The following is a 15,188-nucleotide window of genomic DNA, read 5'->3' as shown; positions in this document are numbered from 1 at the left end:
TTCAGGCTTCTAAAGGCCTGTTCGGTTTCGGGGGACCACTTTACCATTAGCGGTCCTCTTGCTTTTGTGAGGTCAGTTAGTGGGGTTGCCTTAGTTGCAAAATTGGGAATAAACCTTCTATAGTACCCAATTAACCCCAAAAAGGTCCTTACTTGTTTTTTTGTAACTGGCCTTGGCCAATTTTGTATCGCCTCCACTTTGAGTGTTTGGGGTTTGAGTAAACCTCTGCCAATAGAATATCCCAGATACTTGGCCTCCTCCAGACCAATAGTGCATTTAGCGGGGTTAGCAGTTAGTCCAGCAGACCGGACTGCGTCAAGCACAGCTTGGACCTTTGGAAGGTGGGATTGCCAATCTTCACTATGGATTACCACATCATCCAGGTAGGCAGCCGCATACCGAGCATGTGGTTTTAAAATTTTATCCATCATTCTTTGGAATGTGGCGGGAGCTCCATGTAAGCCAAAAGGCAACACCTTATACTGAAAGAGGCCGTCTGGGGTTGAGAAGGCTGTCTTTTCTTTTGCCCTTTCTGTGAGGGGAACCTGCCAGTACCCTTTTGTTAGGTCTAGGGTTGTGAGATATCGGGCTTTGCCCAGTCTCTCTACAAGTTCATCTACCCTGGGCATAGGATAAGTATCAAATTTTGACACCGCGTTTAGTTTCCGGTAGTCATTACAAAACCTTGTTGTACCATCTGGCTTTGGGACTAAGACTATAGGGCTGTTCCACCCACTTTGGGATTCCTCAATTACACCTAGTTTTAGCATTTTTTTAACCTCTAAACTTATAGCCTTTCTTTTGGCCTCTGGGATTCGGTACGGTTTAAGGTTAACTCGGACCCCCGGTTCAGAGACTAGGTCATGTTCAATTACACTAGTTCTACCTGGCCGTATAGAGAAGATTTCTTTGTTTCTTTTCACTAAATTCTGAACCTCTCGTTTCTGATGAACAGACAGGGTTTCAGCTATGCTAACCTCTGGGTCAGTTTCTTGATTCTCTGACGGACCTGGGGGTACTAGGGTTAACAAGACTTCTCTATCTTTCCAGGGCTTGAGTAGGTTTATATGGTAAATTTGCTCAGGTTTCCTCCTACCTGGCTGTCTTACCTTATAATTTACTTCTCCCACTCTTTCCAAGACCTCATATGGCCCATGCCATTTAGCAAGGAATTTACTCTCCACGGTGGGAACCAGAACTAGTACCCTATCACCTGGAGAAAAAATTCTGACCCTAGCACCCTTATTATATGTATTCCTCTGTGCTTCTTGAGCTTTCTCCATGTGTTCCCTCACTATGGGTAGGACTGCAGCAATGCGGTCCTGCATCTGGGCAACATGCTCTATTACACTTCTGTAAGGGGTAACCTCGTGTTCCCAAGTCTCTTTGGCTATATCCAGTAAGCCCCTTGGGTGTCGGCCATACAGTAGTTCAAACGGGGAGAAGCCTGTGGATGATTGGGGAACTTCCCTAATGGCAAATAACAGGTACGGTAACAAACAATCCCAGTTTTTCCCATCTTTATCAACCGCCCGCCGTAACATGCTCTTTAAGGTTTTATTGAACCTTTCCACTAAACCATCTGTTTGTGGATGATAGACTGAGGTTCTGAGATGCTTGATTTTTAGGAGTTTACATAGCTCTTTCGTTACTTGGGACATAAATGGTGTTCCCTGGTCAGATAGAATCTCTTTAGGAATCCCGACCCGGGAAAACAGAACTACTAACTCTTTTGCTATGTTTTTAGCTGAGGTGCTACGTAGGGGAACTGCCTCCGGATATCGGGTGGCATAATCTAATATTACCAATATATGCTGATGTCCCCTAGCAGACTTTATTAGGGGTCCTACTAGATCCATAGCAATCCGGTCAAATGGTACCTCTATTATGGGAAGGGGTACCAATGGGCTGCGGTACGCCTTGAACGGGGCGGTGATCTGACATTCTGGGCATGAGGAACAATAATTCGTAATTTCTGCCAGAACCCCAGGCCAATAGAAGCTTCGGAGAATCTTTTCTTTTGTCTTTTCCACCCCTAGGTGTCCCCCCAATGGATGACTATGTGCGAGGTGTAATACTACGTTACGGAATGTCCGTGGTACCAACAATTGTTTAGTTGTAACTGATTTCCTTTTATCAACCCGATATACTAGGTCGTTCTCTACCTCGAAGTAGGGGTAAGCAAGTGACCTATCTGGTTGGCCAGGAGTACTTTTCTGGTCCCGTATATTTCCCCTTGCTACCGCTAATGTGGGGTCCTCCCACTGGGCCTTCTTAAAACTCCCAGGACTGACCTCTAGGTCAGCGAGGGTCTTATCCGGTTCTGGGGTGGTAAGTGTCTGCTCCACATATTGATTTGGGGTATTCCCTACCAAAGTAGTGATGGGGAAGGGAATTTTACAGCACTCCTCCTTTTCCCCCTTCTTATTTGGGCCCTCGTCAACCTCCATTTCTGAAAAAGGGAAAGGATTTGTTTCTTCTAATACTTCGTTATGGTCCGCTATTGAACTCTGGGCGCTATTCTGAGCGGGGGACCACATTTTTAGAAAATGGGGAAAGTCGGTCCCTATTAACACATCATGTGCCAGTTTGGGTACAATACCCACCTTGAAATCTAAAGAACCAAACTCTGTTTCAAAAAAAACATCAACAGTGGAATATTCATGATTATCCCCATGTATACAACAAATTGCCACTCTTTGTGAACTGTTTCCCTGTTTCTTCTTAATGGGCAAGAGGTATTCGGACACTAGTGTGACCATGCTCCCAGAGTCAAGAAGTGCCCGAACCCTCTTACCATTAACCTTTACAAATGCCCACAGATGGTTATTCAAGGGGTCCTCTGGGCTAGGGCCCATACATTGGGACAACAGCGAATAAGGTTCCACGCTGTTGCATTGCATGGGCTCATCATTTAGTGGGCAGATTTTTGCTGTGTGGCCCCTCTCATGACAATTTACACATTTAGGTACATAGTCTGTGTCCCACTTAGAGCCTTTTCCCGGCTCCCCATGTTGGCTATTGCCCTTAGTGTGCGAACCACTGTTGCTGGTGCTGCGTGAAGGTGGTCGCCGCTCTTCAGCGCCCCTTAACCCCGGTACCCTTTTACCGTCTCTGGAAGAGTCCTGGAACCTCGGGTAGTGGGGTTGCTCCACGACTGTGGGTTGCGGGTGCTCTTCTGCTGCATTGTACCTTTCTACGAGGGCCACAAGCTCATCCGCATTGTGGGGGTCACTCCGACTGACCCAACGGCGTAAGGCAGAGGGAAGTTTCCTCAAGAACTGGTCCATGACCAACCGTTCCACGATGTGGCTGGCTGAGTTGATCTCGGGTTGTAGCCACTTCCGGGCGAGGTGGATGAGGTCATACATCTGGCTTCGGGTGGCTTTATCCATCGTGAAGGACCATGCGTGAAACCTTTGGGCGCGAACAGCCGTGGTTACGCCGAGGCGGGCGAGGATCTCGAACTTCAATTTTGCATAGACGTTAGCTTCGGCTGGCTCTAGATCAAAGTAAGCCTTCTGGGGTTCGCCGCTTAGGAAGGGTGCGATTAGACCAGCCCACTCAGCTTCTGGCCATCCCTCTCTCTGTGCCGTGCGTTCAAACGTGAGAAGATAGGCTTCCACATCATCCGAGGGTCCCATCTTCTGAAGGTAGTGGCTTGCCCTGGTAATTTTCGGAACTGGGGCTGCCGCTGCCAGTGGAAGGTTACTGATAGTCCCCCTCAGGATCTCGAGTTCCTGCTGAAAGCCCTGAGCGAACCGCTGTTGCTCCTCTCTCAGCAAGCGGTTTGTCTCTTGCTGGTTTGCATTCGCGTTTTGCAGGGCTTCATTCGTCTGTTGCTGGTTTGCATTCGCCTGTTGCTGGTTGGCATTAATCTCTTGCTGGGCTATTAGCAGCTGTTGCTGGGCTGCATTCGTCTGCTGCTGGTTTGCATTAGTTTCTTGCTGGGCTATTAACAGCTGTTGCTGGGTTTCATTTGCGTCTTTCTGGGCAGCGACATTGCGTACCAGCGCACCCACCACGTCTTCCATCTTGTTTGCAGAGGATGAAAAAAACTTTTTTTTTTTTTCAAAGTTCTTCAACCCACAGACCCCCTAGTGTTCTGCCCGCATTCTCCACCATATGTGACAAACGGCTTACTCCGGGGCTCCGTCGTTTGTCCGGGACTGTTTAGAACACGGTCTTTTAGGGTAGGTTAAATGATGAGGCGTCACGTACTGTTCCTTTAAACAGGCTATGCCTGGTTTATTCAGTCCCAGGCACTGAGACTGCCACAGTGCATACAACAGAAAACAGATCAAAACAAAAGCTGCTCACCTGAGCGATAACTTAACTTAGATATCCCTGACTCAGGGTTGGAAGAGGCTTTTCCACTTCCAACATCAAAACACGGTACTTTTGCAGTCTTACACAAATGAACAGAAAGATTGAACCTGTTTGGGGAAGAGGCTTCTCCCCTCTGTAGTTCAGCAGCCTTCCAGCCTCCTGGCTCTTGTGGGGAGACCAGAGCAAACAGGAAATCAGTCTTTCATACCTGATTCCTAATTAGCATGACAGGTGACAGAAATCAGGCAGCAGACAAACTCTGGTCTGGATCTCTCATCCCTCAGTTCCAGCGCTTGCCAAACTGTGGGATGGAGTGTATGTATTATAAGGCTGCACTCCCAGGCCAAACAGGATAGAAACTGTCTAGTATCCTGGGAGCCCTATATACGGAATTTATTACCATCCCCTGGTTTCTGTCACAACACCAATATCTTGCTCGTCAATGACCTTGGGCACTTTATTTGCCCTATATTCTCAAGAGGATGCTCCGACGGCATCCGTCTCCCGGAGCAAAAGTCATGCAGTTGCCAAGGCAGAGGGACCTTTGGTTCCTCTTCCCAACGTGGAGCATCGCTCTCTAGCTTTTGGAGACAACATGTGCGGGGTTCCCTGAGGAGATCAGGCAGGTAAGCCAGACCGAGTCTGTACTGTGTCCTGACACACCTTCCGATCCCCCTTCCAACCAGTCCCCCAACCTGAATACAAAATTACTATATCCCCGGCGCTTTGATAAAGAAATACCACTTATCAGTCCAAATGTCACTTGGCTGTCCAAAATCAATGTCCCAACAATGTGGATTAACCCAGCAAAGTCCAAAATGATATAGTTCCTTTGGAGATTTCAGCAGCAATTATCCTCCTATTATTAGAGATAAACAGCAGAGCATTGCGCAGCACTTGGGCTTGTTGTTGGTATATTCAAGCAGGAAAATAAATTACCTACTGTACTTACAAGATGGTCTTTAGTACATTCAGTGGAGAGAATCTTTACTTTAATCCCAGGATTTTTCTCCACGGACCTCAAGTGGTGTTTGGAATCTTCTAAGACGCTCAACTCCACACTTTCCTAGTGCTCAGAATCAATAGAACATCCACCGCAAATTTACCCAGAAAGAAATGAGCAACAATAGTGCAATATAGCCATACACTTTACTAAAACAATTTTAAAAAGACAGTGAGATACACTTGCAATGTATCCCTCCTAACCATATAGTTGCAATGTGCCGTCCGCCACTTGCATATAGAAGCACAGCTCACAACAGTGCAGGTTCAGCATCTCTCACCGCGGCCATAGTTGGATGGACGCTTTCCGGATGATGTCACTGTCTCTGACGTGCGACTGCTGCCCCTGACGTCGGCACTGTTAAGCTCCACCCAACTAGTTTTGTGACACACCTGTCACTTCCTCAGGGATCTGGAGCTTGTCTGTTCATGCTTCCAGTAGCGATAGACATTGTGGGTCCGCTTCTGATCCCTAGTCGGTCGGGGATGCGCTGCATCCTCACGGTGGTTGATTTTGCAACCCGGTACCCTGAGGCTGTGGCGCTGTCCTCTACAATGTCTCTGGGCCACGTGCAGGGTGGAAGCCCTCTGCACAGTCCCTTACCATCCCAAAACCAACGGACTGTGTGAGTGGTTCAATGGGACGTTGAAACAAATGCTGCAAGCATTTGTGAAAGCTGAGAAGGGAGACTGGGAAACCCACTTGCAGCACTTGCTGTTTGTGTACTGAGAGGTGCAGCAAGAGTCTAACTTTTTTTCGCCTTTCAAGCTTCTGTATGGGCGTCGTGACCGGGGACCGCTTGACCTATTCCATGAGGGATGGGAAAGGGGAGACTACCAATACTGATTTGTCTGTGATACAGTATGTGGTGGAGCTTAGAGACTGGTTAGAGAGACTCATGGGGTTAGCACAGGCTAGCCTCCAGGCAGCTCAGACCAAGCAGAAGCGTTGGTATGATCGGAGTGCCTGTAGTAGAGAGTTCTTTTCAGGTAAGTAAGTGCTTGTTCTGAAGCCCACTCGGCAGAACAAATTGATGGCTTCCTTGGCCTGAACATTCACGGTCCACCGGAGGATTAACAAGTGTAATAATGTGGTGCACCTGGATCCAGAGACAGAAAGTCACAGGACTTACCAGATAAATATGCTGAAAGCCTATCACAGAGTGAGCCAGCGGTGCTTACTATCTGTAGCCCACCATTGGGGGATCCAGTGAGCAAAACTCTGCCGGATCTCCTGGAAGATGCCAGGCAGGGAAGTTCAGTGGAGCAGGTGGGGATTGGTCGCCAGCTTGAAACTCCCCAACAGGAGCAATGCTGGCCCTAGGTGTAATAGCCCAGTCTCAGAGTCCTTGGGCTTCACTTGTAGTCTTAGTGCCTAAGAAGGACAGGACTACCCGGTTCTCTGTAGACTACTGGCAGCTCAACGCTCAGACCGTGTCAGTTGCCTATCCCATGCCCTGCACGGATTAGCTCTTAGATGAGCTTGCAAGGGCAAAGTATCTGACTACCATGGATCTCTCCCAGGGGTATTGGCAGATCCCATTAACCCAGGAGAGCAGGAGAAATCAGATTTCATCACCCCGAGTGGCTTATAGGAATTTTTGGTTATGCCAGGTGAAGAATGCCCCGGCTACCTTCCAGCATCTGGTCAATTGATTACTGGAAGGAATGCAGGTTTTTGCGAGGACATATTTAGATGGCATTGCTATGTTTAGTGACTCTTGGGGGGCACATCTTCTGCATGTGTTACTAGCGAGGATCAGGGAAGCCGGGTTAACCCTCAAACCATCCAAGTGTCTGATCTGCATGACGGAGGTACTGTACCTCAGTCACCGGGTGGGAGGAGGGCACGTCAAACCTGAGCCTGCCAAGGTGGAAACAATTGTTGATTGTCAGTTCCATGAACCAAGAAACAGGTCAGGACATTTTACCGCTGGCTATTTTGAACCCCAGTATTGTTCCCTGGCCAAACCCCTGACTGACTTGACCCCAAAAAAAACTTGGTTCTGGTAGCCTGGTCTACCGCATGTGGGGAGGCATTTCAGGCTCTCAATTTCACTTTGGCAATTGCTCCAATTCTGGTTGCTCCCGATTACAGCAAGTGGTTTCTGGTGCAGAACGATGCCTTGGACTATGGCATCAGGGCTGTGCTGAGCCAGGTAGGCTAAGATCGGGGAGAATACATGGTTGTCTACCTGAGTCACAAGCTGTTACCTCAGGAGGTTGTCTATGCCACGATTGAGAAGGAGGGCTTGGTGATTGTCTGGGCACTGAAGAAGCTCCAGTCCTACGTTTATGGCCGAACTTTTACTGTTATCACGGATCACAATCCCCTGCGTTGGTTGCAGCGGGTGTTGGAGGAGAATGGAAAGTTGCTGCGCTAGAGCCTTGCCTTGCAGAATTTGACTTTACCATCCTGCACAAGAAGGGCAGTGAACATGGCAACACGAACAGTCTCTCCCGAAAGGATATACCCAGCGACCAATGAGCTTTCAGGACATCCAAGCTTGGGAATCCACCTGATGTGGTGACTGCCCTAGAGCTTTCATATTAAGGGGGGAGGTATGACGTGGGGGTAGCCAGCCTTCATAATAAAGGTGAAGCCCGGCTGGTTACATCTAAAAACCGTGGTGTCTGTTTTGTACCAATCTACGTACAGAACTGGGACTTCGGGAACTGGACTGTAATAGTGGATACTGGGGTGAAAAAAAGTATTAAAATGTGTGTCAAATGTTTTGGGGCAACAATACCGGTTGTACCATAATTTTACCTGCAAATCGCATATGATTTGTGGGTACGTGTGTGAAATATTGTTTTCACTGCCAGCAATTGCTAAGTTTTATTGATTAAAACCACGAGCCAAAGTGAGAGAAAGAAATGTATTTTTAAAATGTGTATTCATCTCTATACAGACAGTCCTGGTAATTCGACAAACCAGGATGTCTGCATAGAGATGGAGGATCAAAGTGGAGGATGGAAGTCAAGAGGTGTCGGGCCATTTGGTGAGCAGGGAAGGGTGGAGTACCTTTCCAGAGATGAAGTCTCCCCGCGGGGGAGTCTCTTTGTTCTCCCAGGCTTGGTGAAGCCTACACAGTGGGTTTCCTGTTCACCGGCTACCTGAGCCCCTCAATACTCCCCCTCCTCTGACACATGCAGCAAGCTAAGCCCCCAGCTCCTGACTGGCTGCTGCAGTAACAATCCATTCTCTGATTGGTTGCCATGCCCCTCTCCATGTTGAACATACTGTAGGACACCGAGGTCTATGTAAGGGGACTGCTCGATCAGAGAACCAGACTAATCCTTGACTTGGTCCAGTGAAGCGCTGGCAGGCTTTTCAAAAGGACTTTGCTCGGAATAGCAAAGCACTGGGCATTGAGGTGCCGGGAAAGCCTAGCTTAGCTGAGGACAAGTTCTAGAGATGCGGGCAAGTTCCAATATCCAATGAAGATCCGGCTAGCCGGGAAAGCCAGGTACTGTAGCTCTCCCGAAAAGAGTACCATGGGGTTCCTGGACATGGAGAGGAATGGGTAAGCCTTTTGAAGCAGGAGCCCTGCACCTAGTGAGACTAGAGACTCTCCCTATACCCCCAGTAAGCTTGTATTAACAGTATTTTGTGTTTCATTATATGTCTGCTGGTTTTACCAGAATAAACCTCATTTTATTCCACTTCTTTGTCTGCCTAGTAAATTGATCCCGGAATTTAAAAGGTGTTAAAACTACTGGTCTCCCGTGACATTTAGTACGCCAAATTATTTAAAATGGGCGAGTATGTAAAAATATATGAGTGAATATTTTGCCAAAATTTGGCTAATATTTGATTTGCCAACAAATATTTGCTTGCTGTTAAAAAATGTGTGCAAATTCATCCAATTCCGCCGGCGGCCATAATTCTCAAGTTCGCTCAGACCCTAAGATATAGGTTTTGAGGGGAAGGAGAAAGTGGGAGAGAGAGAGAAAAGAGTCATTTTTTTAGAAACAAGTACTATATATATTTAGCAAATGGATATATTACTGTACGCTCATTTGCATGTCTTAGACAGGTGTGCAACCCTGCCTTTCACCATTATCACCTCGCACACAGCACTTCCACTGCAGCAAGGGATTCTGGGAAATGACATGCAAATGAGCGCACAGTGCCACTTTTTGCTTCAAAACCATTCAACATGGTTCCCCTATAAGCTTAAGCTTGCTGCATGGTCACAGCTTTGAGCACAGCCAGGGTTAAGATGCATAGCCAGCAAACCCACCCACAGACAGACTGTTTCGACCTTAATGGGTCTCTTCAGTGTGGGGTTGGTTATGCTGGCTATGCAAAAAAGAAGCAAGGGACACGGTTTACCATACTTAGTTAAGTTATGGTGGGTAAAAAAAGTGACAAAAACCCTCCACAACAAACATATAGCAAATGGATATATTACTGTATGCTCATTTGCATGTCATTTCGCATGTCATTTCCCAGAATCCCTTGCTGCAGTGGAAGGGCTGTGTGCGAGGTGATAATGGTGAAAAGTGCAAAAAAAATTGTGAGACGCTCCTTCAAGAGGTGATAATAACAATAAACAAAAAATAAATAATTAATAAAATATCCAAACTCAAATCAAATTATGTGAAAGTGCTCATGTGTATATATAATGTGAATTGTGAAACGTCGCAGCTCAACCCTAAGAAGAGAAGGTCCAGGTTCTCTTGCAGTAGACAGTCAGGTGTAGATTTTGGGGAGCGCAGATATCACCATATGTAGAAAAATGAAAATAATATATAGTGTATTATTTTCAAAATAAATGACAACTGGGTTTAACAGAAATGGGGACTCACACTTTCCCAATCAGGTGAAGGCAGTATGCATATTAATATTCTCGGGACTCTTGAGATGAGTAGAAAGCAGCTAGTCTCAGTATAGTACCCTCAGTGTGACAGAGATGACACTCTCAAATGCAATTGTCAACAAAATTATGTATTAAACCAAAGGATACTGCACTTACATTTGCGCAATACAGCATAGGCACATAAAACTATAGTTGAGTGGCTTGTTCATCTGCAGGCTTTCCCGACCGTGTACCACCTGATAATGGTGAAAGGCGGGGTTGCAGACCTGTCTAAGACATGCAAATGAGCATACAGTAATTATATCCATTTGCTATATGCTTTGTTGTGGAGGGTTTTTGTCACTTTTTTTACCCACCATAACTTAACTAAGGATATAGATATCACATGGAGGGACACCTGTGCCCCAAAAATGGCTGCAACTGAGATACTATATATAGTATATATTATATTATAATAGATAGAATATGGTTGATATTGCACATAGAAGCATAAGATCATAATGTGTTTAACATTGATTTGAAAGGGAGGTAGGTAAGTGGGACACTGCTATCTATTGGTATTGATATCACTAACTATGTTCTTGAAGAAATTTTCTTGTGCTTATATTTTGGTTTGCATGCCACGGATAATACATTTTCAGTTCCTAGCTGCAACCATATACTTTACCTTTAAGTGGCATAAATATGTAAAATGTTGACTTTATCTTTTCCCTCTTTCTATAGCACGTATTACACTTTCTATTTATACTCATTCATTTATTTGTAGATAATTTAGTGTATGTATTTACTGAAAAAAAATGTTTAAAAGGTTTTCAATGGGCAATGGACCTATTATCCACATTTTGCTAAATAATTGTATGGCAGTGCTGTACTAGCCACTAAGGTAGCCAATGGAGGTGGATTTTGTAGTTTTTTTTTATTGTATTAACCCCTTTGGTACCTGTGGTATACCTTGTTAACCACAGGCATCAAAGGGGTCAATGTTATTTCTACCTTTGGGTACTGTAGTAATAGATATTACAGAAATCTATGAGAGAAATATTATTAATGCAATCACAATCCAGTAATTAACGTGTCATTAATGGTTTGTGTTAATTCCCACATCGCGATTTTTGGTCAAATATCGCACCCAGTAAATTATTATTGCAATCTTAATATCATGCATCAAAAAATAATAAGATGCCTTTTTTTTCTTTTTTACTGGGTGCGATATTAACTTTGTTTTAATGAAGGTTGATGTATCCTGGCCGTAGTAATTACGTACAACATAAACATAAAGATATAATCAAATATAGAAATGTATAATATTTAAATCTACATAAAGTCTTAAAAGGATTCTTCAGTCCTTTGACCAATCTCAAGAGCTTTCCCAAGCTCAAAATAGCAGAAACCTGTATGTAAAAGTCTTCAAGTGCATGCAAAATAGTGTAATATTGTTCAAATAGGATTCATGTTACATCGAACAGTGGTAAGAGATGCCCTAACATTTATTTTTTTAGGTAGTTGCATTCAAATATATCTTCTGCTTCTTTCAGATGGCCCTCTCAGGGCACTACAATATCATTCGGTGAAAACAGTATTCACCATGCAAGAAAAAAGGGTCCCAAAACAGTGCAAAACGTTTATTAGACAATTTAAAAACATTAAATAATCTCACTCACAATATTATTTATCGTTCCTTGCATTAATAAAAGAGCTGTGAGTCCTTCCAGTTTTATCCATCTGAACATCAATCTGTAATTGGGGACAATGCCTTGAGGACAAGTCCAAAAATGACCACACTTTTTTTTATTCTTATAAATTGTTTAATGTATGTTTTTATTTATATAGCGCCATTAATGTACATAGCGCTTCACAGAAGTACTGTATCACACGTGACATCATATAAATAACACATAATACAAATAACAGATCATGGGAATAAGTGCTTAATAAACTGGACCCTTTTTTTCTTGCATGGTGAATGCTGTTTTTGTCTAATGAGACGGATGCCTTGGGAATATCATTTGAAAGAAAAGAAAGCACTGTATATGTATTCTAAAGCAATTACCAAGAAAAATAAATGTGAGTGCATTTCTTGCAGTGCCATTGCTCTATATGACAAGAATCCGATTTTAACAACGACACTATTTTTTCTTTTTTTCTGATATGATAAATGTGTAATTTTCAGCATAACAATTAATACAGTAGTTTCATATTCTTAATGTTTACTCTAAAGCATTTTTTAACCCTGGCAGGATCTGTATTATCAGTCATATTCACAAGTCGGTGTAATGTTTGCCTCCATTCCAAATTTCAACGATTTTTACATTGAACTTGATGGCAATAACATGGGAGTGGAATGTTTACGACTTTTAAATGAAATAATTGCTGATTTTGATGAGGTGAGGATTGATTTTAATGTAATTTTTTAAAAATCTTTCATTCACAATATACAATTAATGTTTACATATTATAACATGCTGTATATCTAAATGAACATAAAACTGCAACCTTCTTATAAAATACTAACTTCCTTATAGTAAAAGATAAAGCAACAGTTGAATTGTTTATTTACTGTATAAATAATAAAAAGTAATTTGCTCTGAACGAACATATTTATTCAGCTTGTTCAAATTAGCTGTCTCGTTTCATAGCTATTCATTAGTCTAACATGGAAAAATATAGATATCATCAGGCCTGTATAGGTTTAATGGCAGCAATGCATACGTTTTACTGTATGTCGTGCCAATACAATTAGTATCTTAATACTGCTTAGAGCAACTGTGCCTGGTGATTGTGCTTATTTTTTTTACATTACAGTACATGGGCGGTCAATGAGAACAACCTCTGACAATTATTCATTCTTATTTGAGTATTCGTTATTTAGTGAACCAAAAAAACAATGTTAACATTGTGATATGCAGGTGGGAATCCATAACACTATTTAATCACTGCCTTACTGCCCTTGACATTTCTTTTGGACATTTGAAAGTCCAAAAGGTGTGCATTAAATGACACAGATGTACAGTATTACTCATTGATGGAATAAGGATACAAACTAGAAACACTGGCATGATCCATTACAATTTTGTGTGTAGATATCACGGTAAAGGACTATGGGCTTTCTTTGTGTTACCTCAATCTCACTGTCTCTACATCTATTTCTTTATAATGCATCTCTAGATTTAACTGATTTTTTTTTTAAGATACATATATACTCTCAATATGAATTAATTCACTGTAAAATATAATGACCATGTTTTGTTCAATGATCACAGTGCATTTCTGATTTGATCACAGTAACCATTTAATTTGAACAACATGTTGCTTTTTCCTCTCCCAAATTTTGGCCTCTACAAATTAGAGCTTGGGCTATTTCAATCAAGGAGAAACACAGATAGAACCCCGCTACAGCTAAATTGAGGTGAAAGTGAGGTGTTCACTGGGTAGGGCTAATATACATACCCAAGAACAGAAAACCTAGTTGCAAGCACTCTAACACTAAAATGGTGAATGAGGTATTTAAAATTATTTTAATGTCCAAAATGAATATGAAATAAAGGGCTTTAAAAATAGAACAACATAGTGAAGTGACTAAGATCGATATGTGAACACTGTAAGAGTGCTCTCGATCAAAAACTTGTGAAGGTGTATGGACTAGTATCCTAATACTGAACTATAAAAATGATATAAGTAAAAGATAAAGCAACAGTTGAATTGGTTATTTATAAATAATATAAGTAAGGCTGGGGACAGATGTACTCTCTGATTACCTATAGATGATATTGTATTCGGCCCGGATCACTGTTCAATGTAATGCACCCTTAGCGCTATCTACTGTAAGTCAGCAGCCCAGATCAAGATCAGGAATCAATAAGGCTCTAATTGATGTTATCCTGCTGCATTGATACTGATCATTTGTACTGTATCAGCGCCAATGTCCGTGGAGAAGTTAGGTAATGAGAGGCTCTTAGTATAGCATGAACAGACTAGTGTGTCCCGAATCATGTAATGATCATTAGTATTATATCAGCAATGATTACTTATGGATTCATATAGTATAAATTGCACAGCTAGCCCAGAGCAAAGTGCGGTACATTATCACGCACTAAGCACTGTATACGTGCAGAACTCCACAACAGAGTAGCTGTTCTTGAATTGTTGCGGTCACAATGAACGATCTGCGTGTGCATGGAAGATTGGCTAGGCCAATCTTCCATGCATGTGCTGATCGTTCATTGTGACCTCAGCAATTCAAGAACAGCTACACTGTTGCGTATTTCTGCATTTAGGTACTAACTCTCCATACTAGCACTTCTGCAGTGTCTATTTAGCCAAGCACGGTGCCTCTACACTGGGTATTACGTGTCCCTCTGACCCTATAGATACTGTACAAGCTCCCAATCATTTGACATATTCGCGGTTCCTCACAGAGCTGGATAGCTTCCCATAACGCTCTGGTCGTTGCCAGCACTCACCCACGGTCATCGGCACTGATATAATCACATGATCAGTACCAATGCATGGATTGTGCATACTATTGTTAAGCTCTGGGCCATTTGTGTAATCTATGCACTGCTATTATGCTAATCCATACAGAAATCATTGTTGATATAAGACTGATGATCGGTACATGATTTGGGACAAACCAGCTTGCTCATACTATACTAATAGTCTTTCATTACCATATCCCTCCACGGACATTGGCACTGATATAATACTAACGATCAGCATTGATGCAGGAGGATATCACTAATTAGAGCCTCATTGGTTCTGGACCTTGATCAGGGTTGTTTACTCAGATAGCGCTAAGAGTGTGTGATAATGTAGTGCACTTCGCTCTGGGCTAACTGTGCAATTTATGCACCAATACTGTGTGCATACAGTAATCACTGCTGTCTTCCATTACCACTTCACTCCACGGACATCGGCACTGATATAATATAACGATCAGCATTGATGCAGGAGGATATCACTAATTAGAGCCTTATTGGTTCCGGACCTTGATCAGGGTTGTTCACTTAGACAGCGCGAAGAGTGCGTGATAAT

At 43.2% G+C, this 15,188-nt stretch overlaps 1 protein-coding gene across 7 annotated transcripts in view; it reads left to right on the top strand.

The window, feature by feature from the left end:
* The window catches only part of ADCY1 (adenylate cyclase 1), a 747,796-nt gene that overhangs the window by 632,735 nt on the left and 99,873 nt on the right, over positions 1 to 15,188 (top strand). For all 7 annotated transcript variants that reach the window (XM_075586430.1, XM_075586431.1, XM_075586432.1 and 4 more), the window contains one exon: positions 12,395 to 12,541. In XM_075586430.1, the coding sequence (XP_075442545.1) occupies positions 12,395 to 12,541 (147 nt within the window). The remainder of the gene's footprint in view (positions 1 to 12,394; positions 12,542 to 15,188) is intronic.

This window comes from Ascaphus truei, chromosome 2 (assembly GCF_040206685.1).
Source record: "Ascaphus truei isolate aAscTru1 chromosome 2, aAscTru1.hap1, whole genome shotgun sequence".
NCBI classification, from domain to species: domain Eukaryota; kingdom Metazoa; phylum Chordata; class Amphibia; order Anura; family Ascaphidae; genus Ascaphus; species Ascaphus truei.
Note: the sequence above shows the minus strand (reverse complement) of the source record. Positions and strands in the feature narration are given on the sequence as shown.